The sequence below is a fragment of the Anser brachyrhynchus genome (assembly GCF_964034855.1).
Source record: "Anser brachyrhynchus genome assembly, chromosome: 8".
Taxonomy (NCBI): domain Eukaryota; kingdom Metazoa; phylum Chordata; class Aves; order Anseriformes; family Anatidae; genus Anser; species Anser brachyrhynchus.
The window spans coordinates 5,453,474-5,471,629 of record NC_137702.1 but is presented as its reverse complement, the minus strand read 5'-3'; the positions used below and the strand labels follow the sequence as shown (position 1 = coordinate 5,471,629).

The 18,156-nt window shown below is 60.8% G+C and overlaps 3 protein-coding genes across 5 annotated transcripts; all 3 read left to right on the top strand.

Annotated features, from left to right (window-relative positions):
- The first annotated feature begins 925 nt into the window (after nt 1-925).
- On the top strand, nt 926-6,654 carry TMEM61 (transmembrane protein 61). Of its 2 annotated transcripts, XM_080602701.1 has the most exons (3): nt 926-2,073; nt 4,729-5,137; nt 6,207-6,654. In XM_080602701.1, the coding sequence occupies exons 1-3, from the start codon at nt 1,056-1,058 to the stop codon at nt 6,493-6,495; spliced, it is 1,716 nt and encodes a 571-aa protein (XP_080458827.1). In that variant the 5' UTR covers nt 926-1,055; the 3' UTR covers nt 6,496-6,654. The 2 variants fall into 2 exon arrangements, with proteins under 2 accessions (XP_080458827.1, XP_080458828.1); XM_080602702.1 differs by lacking the exon at nt 926-2,073 and having other exon boundaries at nt 4,731-5,137.
- A 135-nt stretch (nt 6,655-6,789) lies between these two features.
- Nucleotides 6,790-9,869, top strand: BSND (barttin CLCNK type accessory subunit beta). 2 transcript variants are annotated; one of them, XM_080602708.1, is made up of 4 exons: nt 6,790-7,915; nt 8,364-8,455; nt 8,810-9,007; nt 9,259-9,869. In XM_080602708.1, the coding sequence occupies exons 1-4, from the start codon at nt 7,739-7,741 to the stop codon at nt 9,482-9,484; spliced, it is 693 nt and encodes a 230-aa protein (XP_080458834.1). In that variant the 5' UTR covers nt 6,790-7,738; the 3' UTR covers nt 9,485-9,869. The 2 variants fall into 2 exon arrangements, with proteins under 2 accessions (XP_080458834.1, XP_080458835.1); XM_080602709.1 differs by lacking the exon at nt 8,364-8,455.
- A 1,460-nt stretch (nt 9,870-11,329) lies between these two features.
- On the top strand, nt 11,330-15,908 carry PCSK9 (proprotein convertase subtilisin/kexin type 9). Its single transcript, XM_080602700.1, has 12 exons — nt 11,330-11,778; nt 11,867-12,055; nt 12,233-12,356; nt 12,502-12,635; nt 12,829-12,970; nt 13,051-13,247; nt 13,334-13,517; nt 13,877-14,047; nt 14,127-14,275; nt 14,356-14,521; nt 14,616-14,797; nt 14,909-15,908. The coding sequence occupies exons 1-12, from the start codon at nt 11,614-11,616 to the stop codon at nt 15,074-15,076; spliced, it is 1,971 nt and encodes a 656-aa protein (XP_080458826.1). The 5' UTR covers nt 11,330-11,613; the 3' UTR covers nt 15,077-15,908.
- The last annotated feature ends 2,248 nt before the right edge of the window (nt 15,909-18,156 follow it).

Genomic DNA, 18,156 nt, shown 5'->3' with positions numbered 1-18,156 from the left:
GGGGACTGGGCCTCGGGGTTCGAGGCTCTTGCTGCATCCCAGCCTGGGGGGTGAGGCTGTGTTGGGGCACGGCTTTGGGGACCACCCAGTCCCTCTGTTTCTCTGGCACCACTTGGACAACTCCTCTGTGTCTGCAAGCAAACAGGGTCATGTACCCACACGTGTTCAGCCAGCCAGAGCGGCTACCAAAAGATGTGAATTACGTGGTGGGGCTTTGCAACAGCCCCTACAGCCCGTGCAGGTAAACCCAGAGCTGCTTTTGAACCAGCAAGATGAGGAGCTGCAGGCAGCGCAGGAACAGCAGCCCGGTGCAGATGTATCCATAGAAATGTCTTCATCTGCCAGTGAGGTGCAGCTGTAGCTCGAGAGCAGCACAATGGATCTGCGAGGGCGCACGGCAATAGCACGGAGCGGCGTGACAGCTGTTAATGAAATCTACCTCCACCTGGGTGATTAGGAAGCGCGCACAAACCCAGCTGCCAGTCATACAGCTCATCCTGAACCTTAGATCAGAGCACTCTTGGCTTGTTTAAAATCCAGATATACCCATGATTGCTGCAGGGCAAAAAGATCCAGCTGGAACAGGGGAGAGGGGAAGTATTGGCATCTGACAGGGAGATGAGAACTGAAGAGGTCACAAAGCGGTGGGGATCCCCCTGTGCCGCAGCGTGGGTGTCCCACTGTACTGGTTTCAGCTGGGATAAAGTTGATTTTCTTCATAGGTACTGGTATGTGCTGTGTTTTGGATATAGGAGAAAAGTGATACTGATAAGTATTATTATACAAGTAATGTATAATACTCCTCTCCGCAGCCTGATGCTCTCTTTCCAGGTTCCCCGACTCCTGCGCCCCGGGGACCAGCGGTGTCTGTGTGCTCACCGCGCTGTCTCTTAGACGCACACGCAGCACGGTGCAAACCCACCCAAAACCCACAGAGGCGAGCACACTCACAGCCCCGGCCTTACCGGCCCTCAACCCCAGCACCCCCCAGCAGACCATGACATTGGCCCCTCAGGTGTCTGCCATAAAAACCACAATACTCTGCATTTGAACAGATGTTTCCTTTTTTTTCCCTTTCTTTTTTTTTCCTTTTCCTTTTTTCCTTTACCTTTTCTTATCTTTTTCTTTCCTTTTCCTTTTTTCCTTTTTTTCTTTCCCTTTTCCTTTTTTCTCCTTTTTTCCTTTTTATCTTTTGCTTTTCCTTTTCCTTTTCTTTTTCTTTCCTTTTCTTTTTCTTTCCTTTTCCTTTTTTCCTTTTTTTCTTTCCCTTTTTCTTTTTTTTGCTTTTCCTTTTCCTTTTTTCTCCTTTTTTCCTTTTTATCTTTTGCTTTTCCTTTTCCTTTTTTTTCTTTTTCTTTTTTCATTTTTTTCTTTTTTCTTTTTTCTTTTTTTTCCTTTACTTTTTTCCTTTTTTTCTTTTCATTTGTTCCTTTCTTTTTTCTTTGCTTTTGCTTTTCATTTTTTCCTTTTTTTTTCCTTTTCCTTTGTTCCTCTTTCTTTTGTGCTTTTGCTTTTCCTTTTTTCCTTCTTTTTCTTTTCCTTTTTTCATCTTTCATTTTTTTTTGCTTTTGCTTTTGTTTCCTTTGCTTTTTCTTTTTCCTTTTCCTTTTTTTTTTGCTTTTGCTTTTCCTTTTTTCTTTTTCTTTTACTCTTTCCCTCTTTTCTGCTTTTGCTTTCCCTTTTTCCTCTTTTTCTTTTCTTTCCTTTTATTTATTTTTATTTTTTTATTTTTTTTCGGGGGGGGGTGTGCCTTTCCTTTTTTCCTTTTTTCCTTTTTTCCTTTTTTCCTTTTTTCCTTTTTTCCTTTTTTCCTTTTTTCCTTTTTTCCTTTTTTCCTTTTTTCCTTTTTTCCTTTTTCTTTCTTTCTTTTTTTTCCCCTTTTCCCTTCCTTTCCCCCTTTCTCCTTTCCCCTTCCCTCTTTCACTTTCATTCCCACGCCTTCCTCCTCTCCTACCCCGGCAGCGGAGCAGCCCCGGGGGGGTCCCGGCAGCGCCCCGCCCGCCGCCCCGCCCGCCCTGGGGCCGTGCTCCGCGGGAGCCGCCGGGCGGCCGGAGCGGGGCTGGCGGCGGCGGGGTGAGTCCGGGGGGACCGGGGGGGGCAGGCGGGGGGCGGCGGGGTGCCCGCGGTCCCCGTGCTGCGGGGCGGGCTGGGCTCGGGAAGCCGGGAGATGGAGGCGTGCGGTGCTCCGGGGGGCTGCGGGTAGGGACGGGGCATCCCGTCCTGTCCCCATCCCCATCCCCATCCCCATCCCCATCCCAATCCCCATCCCCATCCCCATCCCATCCCCATCCCCATCCCCATCCCATCCCCATCCCCATCCCATCCCCATCCCCATCCCCATCCCCATCCCCATCCCCATCCCCATCCCATCCCCATCCCCATCCCCATCCCATCCCCATCCCCATCCCCATCCCATCCCCATCCCATCCCCATCCCCATCCCCATCCCCACCTGCACTGCCCGTGGGATAACATCAGGGCCGTGCAGATGCTCTTAAAAACTTATTTAGCACAAGGTTTTGGGGCAGCCCAACCCCTAACTAATGCCAGCGGCAGCACAGCAAAGTCCGAGAGAGGCAGAAAGGAGTCTTAATTCCACGCCCGTGCCTCGGTGCGTCTCCGTGGTGTTCCTCCTGGCACGTCCGCGTGTGGCTGCAGGTCTGCGGGTGTAAAGGTGGCTGGGAGCGCCGTGGAGGTGGATTTCTGCCTGCGGGCTCTGGGAGAGATTCAAAACTCTTCTCATTTCTTGCGTCTCCGGAGAAGAGTGTTTTTCTGAGTAATGCTTAGTAGCCCCTATGAATCACCGTCTGCATAACTTTATATGGGGGCTGCTATTCTCAGCATCTCCCTGCAACTATGCAAACTATTAACCTTCCTATCTGCCTGGAAGCCAAATGTGCAGACCTTTTTTTCCCAGGAAAGCCTGCTGCGGAGCGGGATGGGGCAGAGCAAAACGCAGCTTGGCAGGTGGGGACGTGGGCTTGGAAGGAGACCCTCGCTGTTTTCGGAGGGGCAGCCCCTCCTGGAAGCCCGGGCAGGAGATGTGCAGCGGGAGACCCGATGTGCCGGGTGCTGCCTCCTGCCCCGACGCACCCCTCGCACCCACCCACGCTCCTCTGGCCTCTTCCTGCAGAAGAAAAAAACCTCACGTCTTCGAAGGGCTTTGGAAGATGCCCGGGAGAGCTGTGCCAGCCCCACAGGGGCCAGGAAGGGGTTTGGCAAGGGGACGCTGGCGATGGCAGCACGGAGGAGCTGCCCCCGCACGGGCACTGCGGGAGCACGTGCCGGGTGGGCTGGGGGAGCTCTCAGCGCTGCTCCCCGCGCTGCGCTGCTTGTGTCAGAAGGGTTTATTCTCCAGCTGTCACTCTGCCACCTTCCAGAGGCTCTCCCTCTGCCTTCCTCTGCCTCCCCCTCTCTCCCAGATGTGTGCGGTGCAGGGTCCAGAAAATTCCCCGCAGCCGGGTGGGGAGCTGCAGCATCCCCCAAAGCTCCCCACACCGACCCCAAGCGCGGGGAGGGTGCTGACTGCAGGAGCATTTCCGCGCTTGGTGATGCTCCAGTCCAGGCTTCTGGCTCGGAGGGACCTGTAATTTCCACGCAGTTGGATCAGGAGCTTCAGTGTGGGGGGGTTCAGGGGCTTTTTATTCTTATTTTTTTCCAAATGACATTGGGTGACAAATTTCCAGGAAAATGCAGTGTTCTCAAAGGCACTCACAGGTCAGGGGCGTCCTTGTGCCCCCAGTCCCGTGCAGTCCTGCGAATTTCCAAGCTCCCCCTTCTCCCTGGATCTCTTCATTAGAGGTAGATCAGATCAGACGGGGTTTCTTTCACTACCAAGTAATTCAGCTTTCCATGGAGCGAGCCCATCTGATAAACGGGGTCAGCCGGAGCTTCGTTTTCTCAGTGCTTTGTGGCCTCGGCCCCGCTGCCTGGCATAGCAGAAGCACCCACGTCAGCGGCAGGCCGTGCCCTCTGCGAGGGCTGAGCTCGTGTCCAGCAGATTCCTGGCTTTTAACGCAGACGGGGACTGATTCCTGCTCCCACCCCTGCCCCGCGCCGGGTGGCAGAGGCGAGCAGCTCCTGGGGGCTCCCACGGGACAGCTCCTGGGGGTCCCCGCTCACGTGGTGCCTCGGGACCAGACCTACGTGAGCTCGCCTGGTTTGCCAGGGCTCTTTGGCTTCCAGGGGTGGCCCTTGGCCACCTTCCCTGAGGACCCTGAGGATGCAGGAGGCAGCGCAGCCCCCGGTCTCCGGGACTAGGGGCTTTTGAGCAGCGATGCCAGGCACCTCCTGGCACCGCAGGGCTGGTTTGCGTCCAGCCTGAGATGAGAAAACATGCGCTGATAATTCTGGAGTGGTGACATCTGAAATTTATGTCCCTCCCCTAACCCCTCTCGTAAGCCTTGCTTTGATCAGAGACCCAGCTGGCGTTTTTCCGAGTCTGTGAGGAAGGCTGGAAGAAAAACCAAAGGCAAGAGCTATGCACGTCCCCGGGGCTGCCTCCTGAGCTCCCCCGGCTGGGATTTTCGTCTGCCGGGATGGGAGCGCTGGGTCATGCCTTAAAAACATTTTTATGGGGAAAGTTTTTTGGTCCAAGGGGACGGCTGTCTTCGCTCTGCACGAGGGGTTCCCATCGGGGACGGTGGAAAAGCCCCTTCTGGCGGTCGGTGGTGAGCAGCTGAGGAGGACGCACCGCCTTGCCCCTCTCCAACCCTTCCCTGTGTTGCAGGACGCGGCGTCTCATGCGCTGCCTCGCTCTTCTCCCCTCCCGGCCTTGCTGAATCCCGAAGGATGGCAGCCGCCTCGCTGCGCTACGGCGTGACCATCACCGGGGCCGTGCTGCTGGTGACGGGGACGCTGTGCTTCGCCTGGTGGAGCGACGGCGAGGTGGGCTCCTCGGCCGGCGCCGGGGCTCGCCTCCTGCCTCCCCGCGAGGCCCAGGCGGTGCCCAGCTCCTCCAACGCGCTGCTGCGCTCCGTCAGCTTCTTCTGCTGCGGCATCGGCGGCATCCTCCTCCTCTTCGGGCTGCTCTGGTCCGTCAAGGCCAACGCCAGGGTGGTGTCCCGGCGCTACCAGTACCACTTCCCCCGGGACCTGCAGTACTTCACCGCGGAGCCCCTGGAGAAGTGGCACTGCAGGTGGGTGCTCTGGGTTAAATCGGAAAAAAAAAAAAGAAAAAAAAAGACTAAAAGAAACTAAAACCATAAAGCCACGAATGTTCTGTCGGGGCGGGAGGCAGCATTCCTGCTTCTCCGGGGCTTTCGGTGCCCATCTGACCCCAGGGGTGAGATGGGGAGCTGCTCTGGGTGCTCTGTCAGGCTTCGCACCAGTTTGTTCCCAGTTTGATTCCTGTGCTGGTGGGGTGGCATCGCCCCGGCACTGCTGGTGCTGTGAGAGCTGGAGCCAGCAAAAAACACTGCGGCGAATGCCTTGGCATCCTGCACGGGGAGAGTCAGCCCCCTCCAAACCGCCGGTGCTGCGCAGGGCAAAGGTTGAGCGGAGGTTTTCCCTGTACACACGCCGTGTTTGCTCAGCACAGAGCGGCTGGAAGCGGCGGCAGCGGGGCTGGTGCGTGGAGGGCTCGGGAGGGCACGGGGTGGGGTGGGACTGCACTGAGCCGGCACGCCCGGCCCTCGCCCCGCCGCTCGTGGCAACGTGCTGCCCGGCTCCCGGCGGCCTCTGTGCTTTTTGGGGGTGGTTTTGGGGCTGCAGGTGGGGTTAGGCAGGTGGTGGGGCTGCTCTTCTGCCCGTGGGTGCGGAACGGCGGCTGAAAGCCAGCCCCTCCGCTGCCTCACGGCCAGCCTCACGTGCGGTCATAGCCCTTGCGCCAGAGGTGGCAGCTTGCCTGGCTGCCTTTCCTCTTCTTGGGTGAGAGCTCAGTGGGAACGGGGTGACGCTGCCTCGTCGCAAGGTCTCATCGATGGTTCCTCCTGCGTGGCTCCTGCTGCGTGGCTCCCTGCCCTCCCGGTGCCAGGCAGCACCTGGCACGGTCTCCGCTTGCCTCCAAGTGTGCAGAACCCGCCCGTGTGCCACCACCGGCACACACACCCCCGTGCTCAGGGCTTGTCTGTCGGGGCAGGAGGATGCTCCAGGCGACAGGGAGCTGGGGCGCTCCGACTGGTGGGCACTGGGATGCTCCAGCTGATGGGTGCAGGGATGCTCCAGCCGACGGGATGCACTACCGGGTGTCTTCTCCTTCCCTCCCAGCTCCTGGGACTCCAGCGCCATCCCCACCTACGAAGAAGCCCTGACCTGCAGACCTGCCCACGGCGCCCCAGCCTTGGTGCAGCCGGCGGCGAGGAAGGAGGAGCGGACGCCGCCGCTGCTGTACCACTACCTGCAGGAGGATGAGCGCTGGCAGGGCGGCCGCCGCCGCAGCTCCTCCGACAGCGCCCTGTTCCGCCCCAGCCCCTCCTGGCTGGAGGCCCAGCGCCCCGGGGAGCCGCGGGCAACGCCACCACCCAGCTACGAGAACATCAGCGGCCGCGGCGTCTGAGAGGGTGGCGGCGCGGGGCCGGACTCTGGGTGGAGGCGCGGGGGCTGTCCCGATTTCCGAGCGATCGGCCCGGGGCTGCGGGTCCTGCGGGTGATGCGTTTGGGTAGCGGCGTGCTGGGAAGCCTTTGTATTTTTAATAAAAGCCCTGGGGAGCTCTTAGCGGTTTTTGGCGGCGCGTGTTTGTGACACCGAAGGGTGATGGTGGCTCCAAGCCTGTGCCCGTCGCTGTGCCACGCATCGCTCAGGCACCCACCAGCACCGATCCACGCTGGGGGCTGCCCTCTCAAAGCAAGAGCTGTGCAATAAAACCTGCAGCAAAGAACAAGGGCTGGAGAAAATGCAACCAGCAGCTGGGACCGAAGGCAGGCGAGGACCCGAGGTCTGGGCTGTTTCAGGGAGACCAGGGGCAGAGGGACGTGGAGCGTGCAGTGCCTGCTGCCTCCCCTCTGCTTCTTTCCCCTCCTCGTTTTGCTTTGCACGTCCCCATCAGCCGGCCACGTCCCCGTGGAGCGATGGTGCTGGGGAAGAAGCACACATCCCGTGCCCATGCTGCCCTGCTCCGTGCCCTTCCACCCGTATCTTTGTCTCTTCCACCCCGCTTTCCCTGTGCATTGACATCCCATGCCTCGCTTCATCCTGCTTAGAGACGCTCAGTGGCTCGTGCGTGCGCTCGGGGCATCCGTGTGCATTTGCTGTTTCAGCCAGCGCCCTGTAAAACAAAAAGACATCCAGGGCTGCTCAGCCCCCCTGCCCTCAACGAGCAGCTTTGCCTCTGTGCCCAGCACCAATACATGCACACACACACACACACACATATATATATAATGTAATACAGCCCTTTGGGGCTGAGGACACCCCAGTGCTGAGTCCGCAGGGGCTGAGCCCGCTGAGCAGCCCCGTTATTTACCCTGGGCTGTGCAAGTGCCCACGGTGGTTGAGCCCCCACGCTGCCAGCAGCGCCGGGTCCCCTCCCCACGGCCGTGTGCCCCCAGGGAAGGTTATCCGGGCACGTGCCGGGCAGCTTCGCTGGAGTGTGACCGGCGGGCCGGTGTTTGCATTCATCACAAACCCATTAAAAACTGGCTGGCTCAGCCCTGGGCAGGACCAGCCCCATGTGCGGCGGCTCCTCAGCCCCTGGCAGCCTCTGGAGGAGGAAGAAACCACTCCTCGCCCTGCCCCAGAGCCGTGCTCAGCGCGGCCGGGGGGAACAAGGGCTTCCCGGCCCCCCGCCCCGCCGCCGCCCATGGCCGAGGAGAAGACGTTTCGCTACGGGTTCATCATGCTGGGCTTCTTCCTGGTGATGACGGGCATGTTCATCATGAGCGTGGAGAAGCCCCAGATCTACATCACCTTCTGCGCCGTGGGTGTGCTGCTCGTCGCCGTGGGCATCACCTGGAGCATGTGCCAGTGCTACCCGAGGGTAGGGCACGAGGGCCGGGGAGGCTGCGGGCTGCTTGGTGCTGAGCTTGGCCGCAGGGAGGGGAAAAGCTCAGGGGGCTCTGGGTGCTTTGGGGGAGATTTTCAGAAGCCCCAGCACTTGGGGTGGGGGGCATTGGGGTTTGGTAGCCTGGGAAAAGCTGCCCCCCCCAGGACCTACGGAGTCTCCTTGGCAGAGGGCACGGCCAGCACGGCGGGGCAGCCACGCGTCCCTCCCCGGGGACACAGACCTGGCACGAAAGGCTTTTTTCCCAAGCGCTGTTGCTGCTCTGGGAGGTGCAGAGCTGTTCTACATCAGGGCTGCAGTGAGGGGCTGGGGGGCTCCCAGGACCCCAGCGGGGATCCCCGGCACCGGGGTGCTGCCGGCCGCATCCCCGCAGAGCCCCCGCGCCCCGCGCAGCCCCCCGGGCTCTGCCTCTCTCCCCCCCCAGGTAACGTTCGTCCCCGTGCACCCCGAGGCCGAGTGGTTCCTGGCTGACAAACCCACGCTGCCGCCGCAGAGGGACAGCCCGGGGAAGCTCTGGTACGTCCCGGCGTTGCTTTTGGTGAGGGTTTCCAGCTGTGCTCAGGGCTGTCTGCCTGCCACCGGCGGCAACGGCAGGGGCTGAGCACGCCGGCACAGGGGACAGGCACACGTTTTGGGGCACAAACCAAAAAATCAGCAGGGGAAGGGGTGAGGGGGGGCAGGACCCCCACTTAATGCCGGGCAGGACCTTCCCGTGGCCACCGGCGCAACGCTTCCAGCTGGATCCCCATGGGCATCCCGCCCCGAGGATGCTCTAGCCGGGTGTTGGCCACAGCACTGGGGGCAGCCCCATCGTGCCGCAGCTCCGTGGGGCCGGATCCTGCCCTACACCCTCTCCTCCTTCGCCCCCAGCCCGCAGGCTCCCTACAGCAGTGCCTACGAGAAGAGCCTGCCCTCCTACGAGCAGGTTCAGAGGCAGGCGTCGGCGCAGCCCCGGCCCCGCAGCTGCTCCCAGCCGGCCGTGCAAGCAAAAGCAGAGGTGCACCGGGAGCTGGGGGGCAGCCAGGATCCCCCCCAGGAGCCACAACCTCGTCTGGAGACCAGCAGCTGGTACGTGACGGTGGCGGGCTTGGGGTGGGATGCGCGGTGCCCACACGCACCAGTAAAACCAGTGGGGGGGGCGTGAAGACGTGCTGGGAGGGGGGACCTCAGCGCCAAATTATTCACCACGGAGAAATCAGGAGGAAAAGGGGCTGGTTGAGTGATGCTGAGACCAACAACGCGGGGCCCGCCTGGGGTGGGGGAACCCAAAAATTAGCGTAACCCCCACCACCAGCCTTCAGCCTGCTCTGTCCCCACAGCCCCCCCCGGCCACCCCCGGGGACTGCGCCGCTGGCGTCCCTCCTGGAGGACATGGACACGGCGTCGCTGGAGGGCTTCGTGCCCGGCAGCCCCGTGCCGCGGGGCCGGACCCCCGGCTCCCCCCGAAAAGCCACCGGGCAGGAGGACGACCTCTACTACGGGCTGAGGGAAGGGCCGGACGCTCTGCACGAGGACAGCGATCACCTTTTTGAGCCCGAGAACTGATGTCCCGGGGGGGGGGGGGGGGGGACGGCCGCTTGGCACGGATCCATCGCGTGGAGGGGACGCAGCGCTGAGGAGAGGGGCTGGGGCTGACCCCAAAAATGCAGCTCCAGTGGTGTGGGGGAGCCCCAGCACCCACCCAGCTGCTCGGGGGGGGCTGCGGGGTGGGCGCGGGGAGGTGTGAATGGCAGCCTGGGCAGGATCCGGGCTGAGGAACGCGCTTAGGAAGGGGAAAGGAACCCGGCTTCGCTGCTTGAAGCAGGCGCAGCGGTTAGGTGGGCAGCGGCGCATTCACCCCAGGTGGGCTTTGCGAGGCGGGGATGTCAGCAGAGCTTTTTCCCCACTTACCAAACCCTCCCCCCAAAATTAAAGCCAGATTCTGAGACTCCGACAGCCGGCGGCGTTCCTGTTTGTGCCCTGGAAATGCTCTCCTGGTCGTGTGGGAGCCAGAGGGGGGCAATGGGGCATCCCCGTCCCTCCTGCACGGGGCCAGCAGGAGGGCTGGCAGACCCCAAACCCCACCCTGGTGCGTTGCTGCCCTTTGCCACTCTGACGCCAGGCAGCAGCAAGGTGAAAAAGGGCAGGCGTGTGTGGGGTGGGAGTGGAGAAGCTGCTGTTTGCTAAATATTGCCGGCAGGAGCACCAGCAGCCCTCCAAGAGGACGTGTTCGCTGCCCAGGTGTTTATACATGATCCGCTCCTGCCCGTCCCTCCTGGCTCTGTGGGGTGGCTCACATTCAGTTGAGGGCTCTTCCCCATCTCACGTCGCAGGGCTCACCACCGCCTTCACCTTTGAAAACTTCACCTTTGAAAGCCCCTGCCCCGAAGGGGGGGGATCTGGGTCCCTGCACCCACCAGCAAAGAACCCCGTGAGGGAACCCTGTGGGCACCGGGGTGGCCGGAGCCGAAGGCTGCGCCCTCGGAGCCTGGCCGCGGTTAAACATTGCGAGACGCGGGACATTCCTGCATGGCATTACGGGCTGCGGGACCTGCACGGCTGCGGCTGGGGAGCCCGGCGTGGTGGGGACGTGGGGAGGGCACAGAGGGCACAGAGGGGACGGGGACACCCCAGCTTGGTGGCGGCACTGCTCAGCGGGGTTCGCTCCCTGAGCCCCGCACCGACTGTGGCCGCACGGCACATGCCTCAGTTTCCCCATACGCATCCCCTGCACTGCACGCAGTTAACGCTGTCCGTTGCAGCGCAGACATCTTTCCCCTGGTGCACAAACCTTTTTTATCCCCTGGCGCTGTGGCTGTGCACCTTGTGGCAGGCCCAGCCCCGGACCCCGCAGCACCAGTGGTGTAGTGGTATCATGCAAGATTCCCATTCTTGCGACCCGGGTTCGATTCCCGGCTGGTGCACGGGGTTCCTGCAGCTCCTCAGAGCCTGACCCCAGTGAGGGGGGTTCTGGGGTGCCTTTTGCATCCTGGGAACCAAGATCAGACCCCTGCAACTTTTTTTTTTTTTTTTTTTTGGCTGTTTCTAAGTGATTTATTTTTTTTTTTAAACAAAAACCCATCTTTCGGAAACTGATGATGCAGGGGCGGGGAAGAGCTGTGCTGAAGGACACACACACACACACACACATATATTAATATTACACACACATGCATATACATTACATATATTACACACGCATGTATATTACACACACACATAAATAAATATATATATATACATACATATGCGTGCTGCTGTGACGGCTCTGTAAAAAATGCCTAAACAGGATTAGCAGCTTTCTCAGACATCCACCTCCGACCTCCGCCAGCGAGAGGCACATAAAAGCTGCCAGCCCCTTCCCCGCACAGCCCTCCAGCCTCAGCGCTCGGCTTGCTGCAGCGGGGGGATCTGGGAGGGGGGGGGATCTCTCTGCTAAAAAGGGCTGAGCCTGACGGATTTACCGGCTCAGTGCCTCTCCCCAGCGCCGCCGTGTCGCTGCCCTCCGCGGGCTGTGGCCCCGTTACTGGTTAACTCGCCCCGGTGGCCCGATGGGGCTGGCGGTGGCGTGATCCTCACCGCGCCCGCCCCGTCGCACCGGCAGCACCCAGCGGGAGGCACCGGCTCCGAGGGGCTCCGGGCTGCCCGGTGCTGAGGTTCCCGGCTGGGTCGGAGCCGTCGGGGCCGTCGAGGCCATGGTGCTGGTGCTGCCGCTGGTGCTGCTGCTGCTGGCGGCGAAGGCGGTGGCGGTGGAGGAGCTGGCGGAGGAGCTGGTGCTGGCCCTCGGGGCCGCCGATGAGGTGGTGGCGGCCGTCGGGGCCGCCCCGTCGGGGCACGCTGCCTTCCATCGTGCGGCCAAGGTGAGGAGCGGGGTGGTCGGGGTGGTGGTCGTGTGTGTCCTCTGTCCCCTTCACCCTCCCGACGCCGAGCGCTGTTGTGTCCCCGCAGGCGTCGTGGCGGCTGCCCGGGCGCTACGTGGTGGTGCTGCGGGAGGGCAGCGGCGAGGCCGAGGTGCGGGGCACGGCGCGGAGGCTGCAGGCCCGGGCGGCACGGCACGGCTACCTCACCGAGCTGCTGCACGTCTTCCACCTCCTGCCCGCCTTCCTGGTGAAGATGAGCAGCGACGTCCTGGACATGGTACGCAGCAGCACCCATCTGCTGGGTGTGTGGGTGCTGAGGCGATGGGCACCCACCTCCACCCCCAGCCCTGGAGCTTTTCCAAAAGGACCCGGCTTTGCCCGGGCTTTTGCCACCTTCATGAAGCCTTCAAGGCGTAAGCCGGGTGGTGAGGGAGGGTGCTGTGCCTCCCCGCAGGCCCTGAAGCTGCCGCACGTGGAGTACGTGGAGGAGGATGCCTACGTCTTTGCGCAGAGCATCCCCTGGAACCTGGGCAGGATCGTGCCGCCGCAGCCCAGCTCGGGTGCCTACAGCCCTCCCAGTAAGTGTTGGGGCACGGGCAGGGCCGTGGGGCTCTGGGGAAGGATGCTGAGCTGTCTGCTCCCGTCCCGATTTTGGGAGCATCCCAGAAGGCCCGGGCTGACCGTGCTGGTTGTTGCCTTTTCCCCTGACCCCATCCGTGGCAGATAAAGGCGACCAGGTGGAGATTTACCTGTTGGACACCAGCGTGCAGAGCACCCACCGGGAGATCGAGGGCAGGGTGCTTGTGACCGACTTTGAGAACGTCCCCGAGGAGGACGGCACCCGCTTCCACAGGCAGGTGAGCCTGCGGGTGCTGCGTGCTGCAGCCTGGTGAGGTCCCCGGGCACCCACTGGACTGAGGCACTGCGGTGTCGAGCTGTCATTGCCAAGGGGAAAAAGCAAAGCACAAGGGGAGGGCTGGGGAGGGCACTGGGGTGTTACAAACCCGCTCTGAGGCGATGGGTTGGAGCGTAAAACCTTGCCTGCACCAGGCCAGCAAGTGTGACAGCCATGGGACCCACACGGCCGGGGTGCTGAGCGGGCGCGACGCCGGCGTGGCCACGGGTGCCAACATCCACAGCCTGCGCGTGCTGAACTGCCAGGGGAAGGGCACCGTCAGCGGGACCCTCAGCGGTGAGTGCCCCGGCCGGGACAGGACAGCGCTACCTGAAGGCCTGTCCTGTCATTGTTCCGTCCCTCGTCCCGTCCCCCAGGCCTGGAGTTCATCAAGACGACGCTGGAGGCTCAGCCCTACGCGCCGCTGGTGGTGCTGCTGCCCTTCGCCGGTGCCTACAGCCACGCGCTGAACGCCGGCTGCCGCCGGCTGGTGCAGATGGGGGTGGTGATGGTCGCGGCCGCCGGTAACTACAAGGATGATGCCTGCCTGTACTCGCCAGCGTCTGAGCCAGAGGTAGGGGCTGGGTGGGATCCCCAATGCGTGGGGACACGTGGGGATGTGCTGCCAGCCTGCATCCCCCTCTGTCACCCCCCCGGCAGGTCATCGCGGTCGGGGCGACCAACAGCGAGGACCAGCCCGCCTCCATCGGCACCCTGGGCACCAACTTCGGCCGCTGCGTGGACCTGTTCGCCCCGGGGGACGACATCATCGGCGCCTCCAGCGACTGCAGCACGTGCTTCACGGCGCAGAGCGGCACGTCGCAGGCGGCCGCGCACGTGGCAGGCGAGTGGGGCGCTGGGGGGGTGGGCCAGTTGGGTTGGGGGCATTTATTTGCCAGCCAAGGTTTTGGCATATTTGGCTCGTTTGGGTGCTGGGGCCCACATGGACCTCCGATGCCCCGTGTGCGCAGATGGTGGGCTGCAGCAAGTTCTTCTCGCATGTCACCTCCCGTGGTCCTGTTGTCCCCTCTCTGGGTCCCAGCTGGGCACCCATCAGGTCCCTGGGGGCCCCAGCCCTGACCCCCGTTGGTCAGCAGCGCCGTGCTCATGCCCACGCTCCTGCCACCCCGGCGTGCCAGCATCTCTCTGCAGTCACACTGCATGTCCCCCCGGTTCTCACCGCGGCCCCTCGGCTCCCTGCAGGCATCGCAGCCATGCTGCTCAGCGCCGAGCCCAGCCTGAGCCTCGCCGAGCTCCGGCAGCGCCTCCTGCACTTCGCCACCAAGAACGCCATCAACGCGGCGTGGTTCCCCGAGGAGCAGCGGCTCCAGACGCCCAACAGCGTGGCGGGGCTCCCCAACCGGCTGGGTGCAGGTAAAGACCCCGAGGTGTCCCAGGGCCTGAGCATGGCTCCAGGTGCCACTAAGGGCTGACACCGCCTGCCCCGTTGCAGATGAGCAGCTGTACTGCCGCTCGGTGTGGTCGGCACGCTCGGGGCTCACCCGGCACGCCACGGCCGTGGCTCGCTGCGCCGGCGACGAGGAGATGCTCAGCTGCTCCAGCTTCTCCCACAGCAGCCGGCGGCTCGGCGAGCACATGGAGGTGAGGTGTGGTGCGTGGCATCCCAAAAACGCTGCCCGTGGGGTGCACCCCGGTGATGCTATGTGCTCTCTCGGCCGCAGGACAAGGAGGGGAGGAAGCAGTGCGTGGCCCACAACGCTTTCTGGGGCCAAGGCGTCTATGCCATCGCCAGGTGCTGCACGTGGCCCAAGGCTGAGTGCCGGATCAACGCCAGCTCGCAGGCGGCCGAGGGGGCTGGCTGCTCCCCGCAGGACCACGTGCTGACCGGTAAGGCCCGACAACGCGGCTCACAGACCCTTGGGGCTGTGGGCATGGGTCTCAGCGGGGACATCCCCTCTGACATCCCCTCTGCCCTTGGCAGGCTGCAGCTTCCACTCCGCCTCTGCCACCCTGGGTGATGGCAGCAGACCCGTGCCGGGGCCAGGGGCTGGGCCTGGCCGCTGTGCCGGGGGAACGGAGGTGATGGCACACGCATCCTGCTGCCCTGCTGCCGCGCTGGAGTGCCGGGTGAAGGAGCACGCGCCTCAGGGCTCTGCCGAGAAGGTAGGGAGGGTGTCACGCCGGCCACCTCACCCCAAGCCCCAGGGACCATCGGGGACGGGCAGACGCCCCCCTGTTGGTGACCCACGGAGGGTGACATCCTTCCCCGGCTAGGTGACGGTGTCCTGTGACGACGGCTGGACGCTGACGGGCTGCAACGCCTACTCCCAGGGCCCCGGCACCTTGGGGTCCTACGCCGTGGACGACACCTGCGTGGCGGTGAGCGCCGCCGGCAGCTGGGCGGCCGCGGCCGTCGCCATTTGCTGCCGGAGCCGGCAGTAGGGACAGGCCGAGCTGCCACCAGGGCGGCTGTGCCATGCTGCGATACCTGGCCGCTTGCGGGCGCCAGCCTGTCACTTGTTTGGTGACAGGACGGGCTCCTGCTAGTGCAGGGTATGGAGGAAGGAAACACCACAGGAGCACAACCGTGTGGCGGTGGAGGCCCAGCCAAGCCTCCCGGTACAAGCCATGGGGCAGCTCTCCAAGCAGCCACCATGCATCCAAAGCCCTGCCGCCCTTTCCCTGCCACATTTCTACACATTCCTATACCTATACCGACTGTATAAGCTGTCTTGAGGCTATTTGTTTGTGTTGTCACACAGCGTTTGACAAAATCCCCACCTTTATATATATATATATATATAAAAGTGGGGATTGCTCCTTTCTCTCCTGGCTGGTTGCTCCTTAGGTTTCAGCTAACACAGCTTTGCACTCGGTGAATCATCGTCCAGCCATTTAGGGTGGTTTTAAAATTGTGTACTCAGGTATTTGGGAGACCTCTTTACTTTTCAGCCAAGTGTAAGGGTTCTAGTTTAAAAAGTCTGTTTAATTAGATTTTAATCTGCATTGCTACAGAATCAGCTACTGCTTTGTTAGTGTGACTTTCCGTTGATGTTGAAGTCAGAGTTGATGACCCGCTGGTGCTATGTGTTGCTTTAGTGGTTTCCCTTTCAGGGCTTCCCAAGTCATACAGAACTGGCTGCATTTTTTTTTTTTTTAAAGAAAAATGAAAGAAGAAAATCCTTCACAGTACTTCAGTTTTTACCTTTGTACCTTATATATTTATTCAGAGTTTTATAAATAAACATTTATAAAGTGTCTTCTAAAAATAAAACTCAGAGACCAGTGCTTGGTAGATACAGTCCACGGTCTGCCTTCACGTACATCCCCACGGGGCCGCGGGACGCGGGGCTGCCCACCTGGATGGGGGAGCTGGCACCCATCCCGTGGGACATGGGTGCCTGGACACCTGCATTGCTCCCCCAAACGAGCTCTGCTTCGTTAGTGAGACAGCACCTGGGGCTTGATCATCCCTGGACATCCACTAAAGGATGTCTGGCATCCTCCGAGGCCAGCGCAGACAGCGTGGGCACCCTCGCCTTGCCCCTGGCTAGCCCGAGCTGCGGCAACCAGGGGCCGGTTGGTGTCCTGTGCAGACGCAGGAACTGCACAAGTTTGTTTTCAAAACAGCGGTGGAACAAGAGGCTCCAGTTATGGAAACAAAGCATCGCCCAGCTTCGGGGAACGTGCCCTTGAGCTTTCTGCTGCCGGTATAAACACCGGGCTTCCCTGGGTGAGGCCTGAAGCCCGGGTGGGAAGGTGAAGGGTAGGTGCTTGGAAAGGGACAGCAGTGGGCAGAAGTGCCAGGAGCCACCAAAGCAGCATCGCGCTGTTTGGGGTGATTAGCAGCCTCCTGTTACCTCAATACCTAATTCGTGTGGCGTTACCTGAGGAAAGATGAAAAAATAGAGCTCGCCAGCACAAGCCTGAGGTTAACCTGTCAAGCTTTGGGTGTGTTTTCCCCCGTTAAGAGGCCCCTTACAGAGAGGAGCCGTTACTCCAGCTTTAATAGGCCATAGCAGGCAGAGGCCCGGCAGGAAGCACCGCTTTGAAAGGCTTAAACACCTTCTAACTCTTTACCTAAAGATGGCAAAGATACCTCATGTAAACATGCAATTACGCAACACGTGTATATAATTACAACCCGTAATTTTATCAGCTCTAGCCTCACTTTCACGCAGGGGGACAAAAAGAGAGGGCTGTTAGCCTAAGAGGAGCTCTGACAGAGCCTGCACTGCTCAGATGAGAGGTACGAGCCACTTAAAAACACACATCAGCTTCTTCACCACTGCTGGCTTCCCCAGGAGGGCAGGTCCTGCTCCCCGCAGGGGGTGAGGATGCTCACACAGCTGTACGCCAGATGCAGCTTTCACGGCTCAGGTCAAGTCCGCTCACGTAAACCCAGTGAAGAGAAGCAATATCGAACAAGATTAGCTCTTGCTTAGGACCCCCCCGTGTGTGGGTAAGCAGAAAGATTGTTCTTATTTGTTCTGGAGATCGAGCTTTAAAAAAGCAAAGTAAAGCTGAAGGATCCTGAGCTCCTGCGGAGGGATAAGCAGGCAGCCTTTCCCCTTCACTGCTCACACAAGGCCAGAGGCCTGAAAATGCTTTTTATGGAGGGGAAAGCAACGGACCACAAAGGAAGGTGCTAGGAAAGGGCACTCCAGAACACAGATGCACCTCACTGCGTTTACCCGTGGCCATGACTTACCCCCAAAATTTGCGCTGCTTGCTGTCCTGATGCTCTCCCAGTGACAGCTCTCAGGTCCTGGCCTACCTCTCATGACCAGCACAAAACGTTCATGTACTGGGGTTATAGGACCTTGTGTGGGCTGTGCCTCCCAGTGCCCCTTCCTCAGCCCCCATAACAGCCCGTGCTGTGGTTAGCAGCTGGTAGCATGCAAAGGCCACCTTCTGCTCCAGGATGGAGCTCTGTTAAAACATACCAGCACTTTTCTGTCTCCTGTCATGCAGGAGAAAGCAACATGGATCCCCAGCAAGCTGTGGGCAGTCCCGCCAGCAGGAGCAGCATCACATTGCTTGCAAGCCCCAGCCCCTGCTCCCAGGACAGGCACTGCCAGGGAAGATTACAAACTGGGGGATGCTTCAAATACAAGCCCTTGTGCTTAGACTGGAGGACAAAGGCAGCTGCCAGGAGGGCAGAGCTGGGGCTGCAGCCTCTAGTTCTGCTCACAAAGGGAGGGAGAAAGGTGACCGAGGGATACCAGCACAGCAGCTCTGCCAACAGACAAGGCAGTACTACTGCGAGCCCAGCTCTCCTGCTAATCTTGTTATCTGACACACAAAAGCCAGTCTAATCCCTGACTGCAAGCGCAGCCAGGGTAAGTCTTTCTGCTAAGAATGGCAGGAGAAGAAATCACACACGGTAACAAATCTGACGGCGCATCAGAACATGCCGTAGCATAAGGCTGTGCAGCAGCGCAGCACTGGAGACCACGCAGCTGCTTTGCTTTCCTCGGGGCAGGCGCCGAAACAGTAAGCGGGGTAACCCCTCAGAGCTC

Bases quoted from the DNA above. Each gene is read 5' to 3' on its own strand.
- BSND (XM_080602708.1), top strand. From the start codon at position 7,739: ATGGCCGAGGAGAAGACGTTTCGCTACGGGTTCATCATGCTGGGCTTC. The intron at 8,456-8,809 runs GTACGTCCCGGC...CTTCGCCCCCAG, and splicing joins GACAGCCCGGGGAAGCTCTG to CCCGCAGGCTCCCTACAGCA. The intron at 9,008-9,258 runs GTACGTGACGGT...CTGTCCCCACAG, and splicing joins CGTCTGGAGACCAGCAGCTG to CCCCCCCCGGCCACCCCCGG.
- PCSK9 (XM_080602700.1), top strand. From the start codon at position 11,614: ATGGTGCTGGTGCTGCCGCTGGTGCTGCTGCTGCTGGCGGCGAAGGCG. The intron at 12,636-12,828 runs GTGAGCCTGCGG...TGCCTGCACCAG, and splicing joins GCACCCGCTTCCACAGGCAG to GCCAGCAAGTGTGACAGCCA. The intron at 13,248-13,333 runs GTAGGGGCTGGG...CCCCCCCGGCAG, and splicing joins CGCCAGCGTCTGAGCCAGAG to GTCATCGCGGTCGGGGCGAC.
- TMEM61 (XM_080602701.1), top strand. From the start codon at position 1,056: ATGTTTCCTTTTTTTTCCCTTTCTTTTTTTTTCCTTTTCCTTTTTTCC. The intron at 2,074-4,728 runs GTGAGTCCGGGG...CCTGTGTTGCAG, and splicing joins GCGGGGCTGGCGGCGGCGGG to GACGCGGCGTCTCATGCGCT. The intron at 5,138-6,206 runs GTGGGTGCTCTG...CTTCCCTCCCAG, and splicing joins CTGGAGAAGTGGCACTGCAG to CTCCTGGGACTCCAGCGCCA.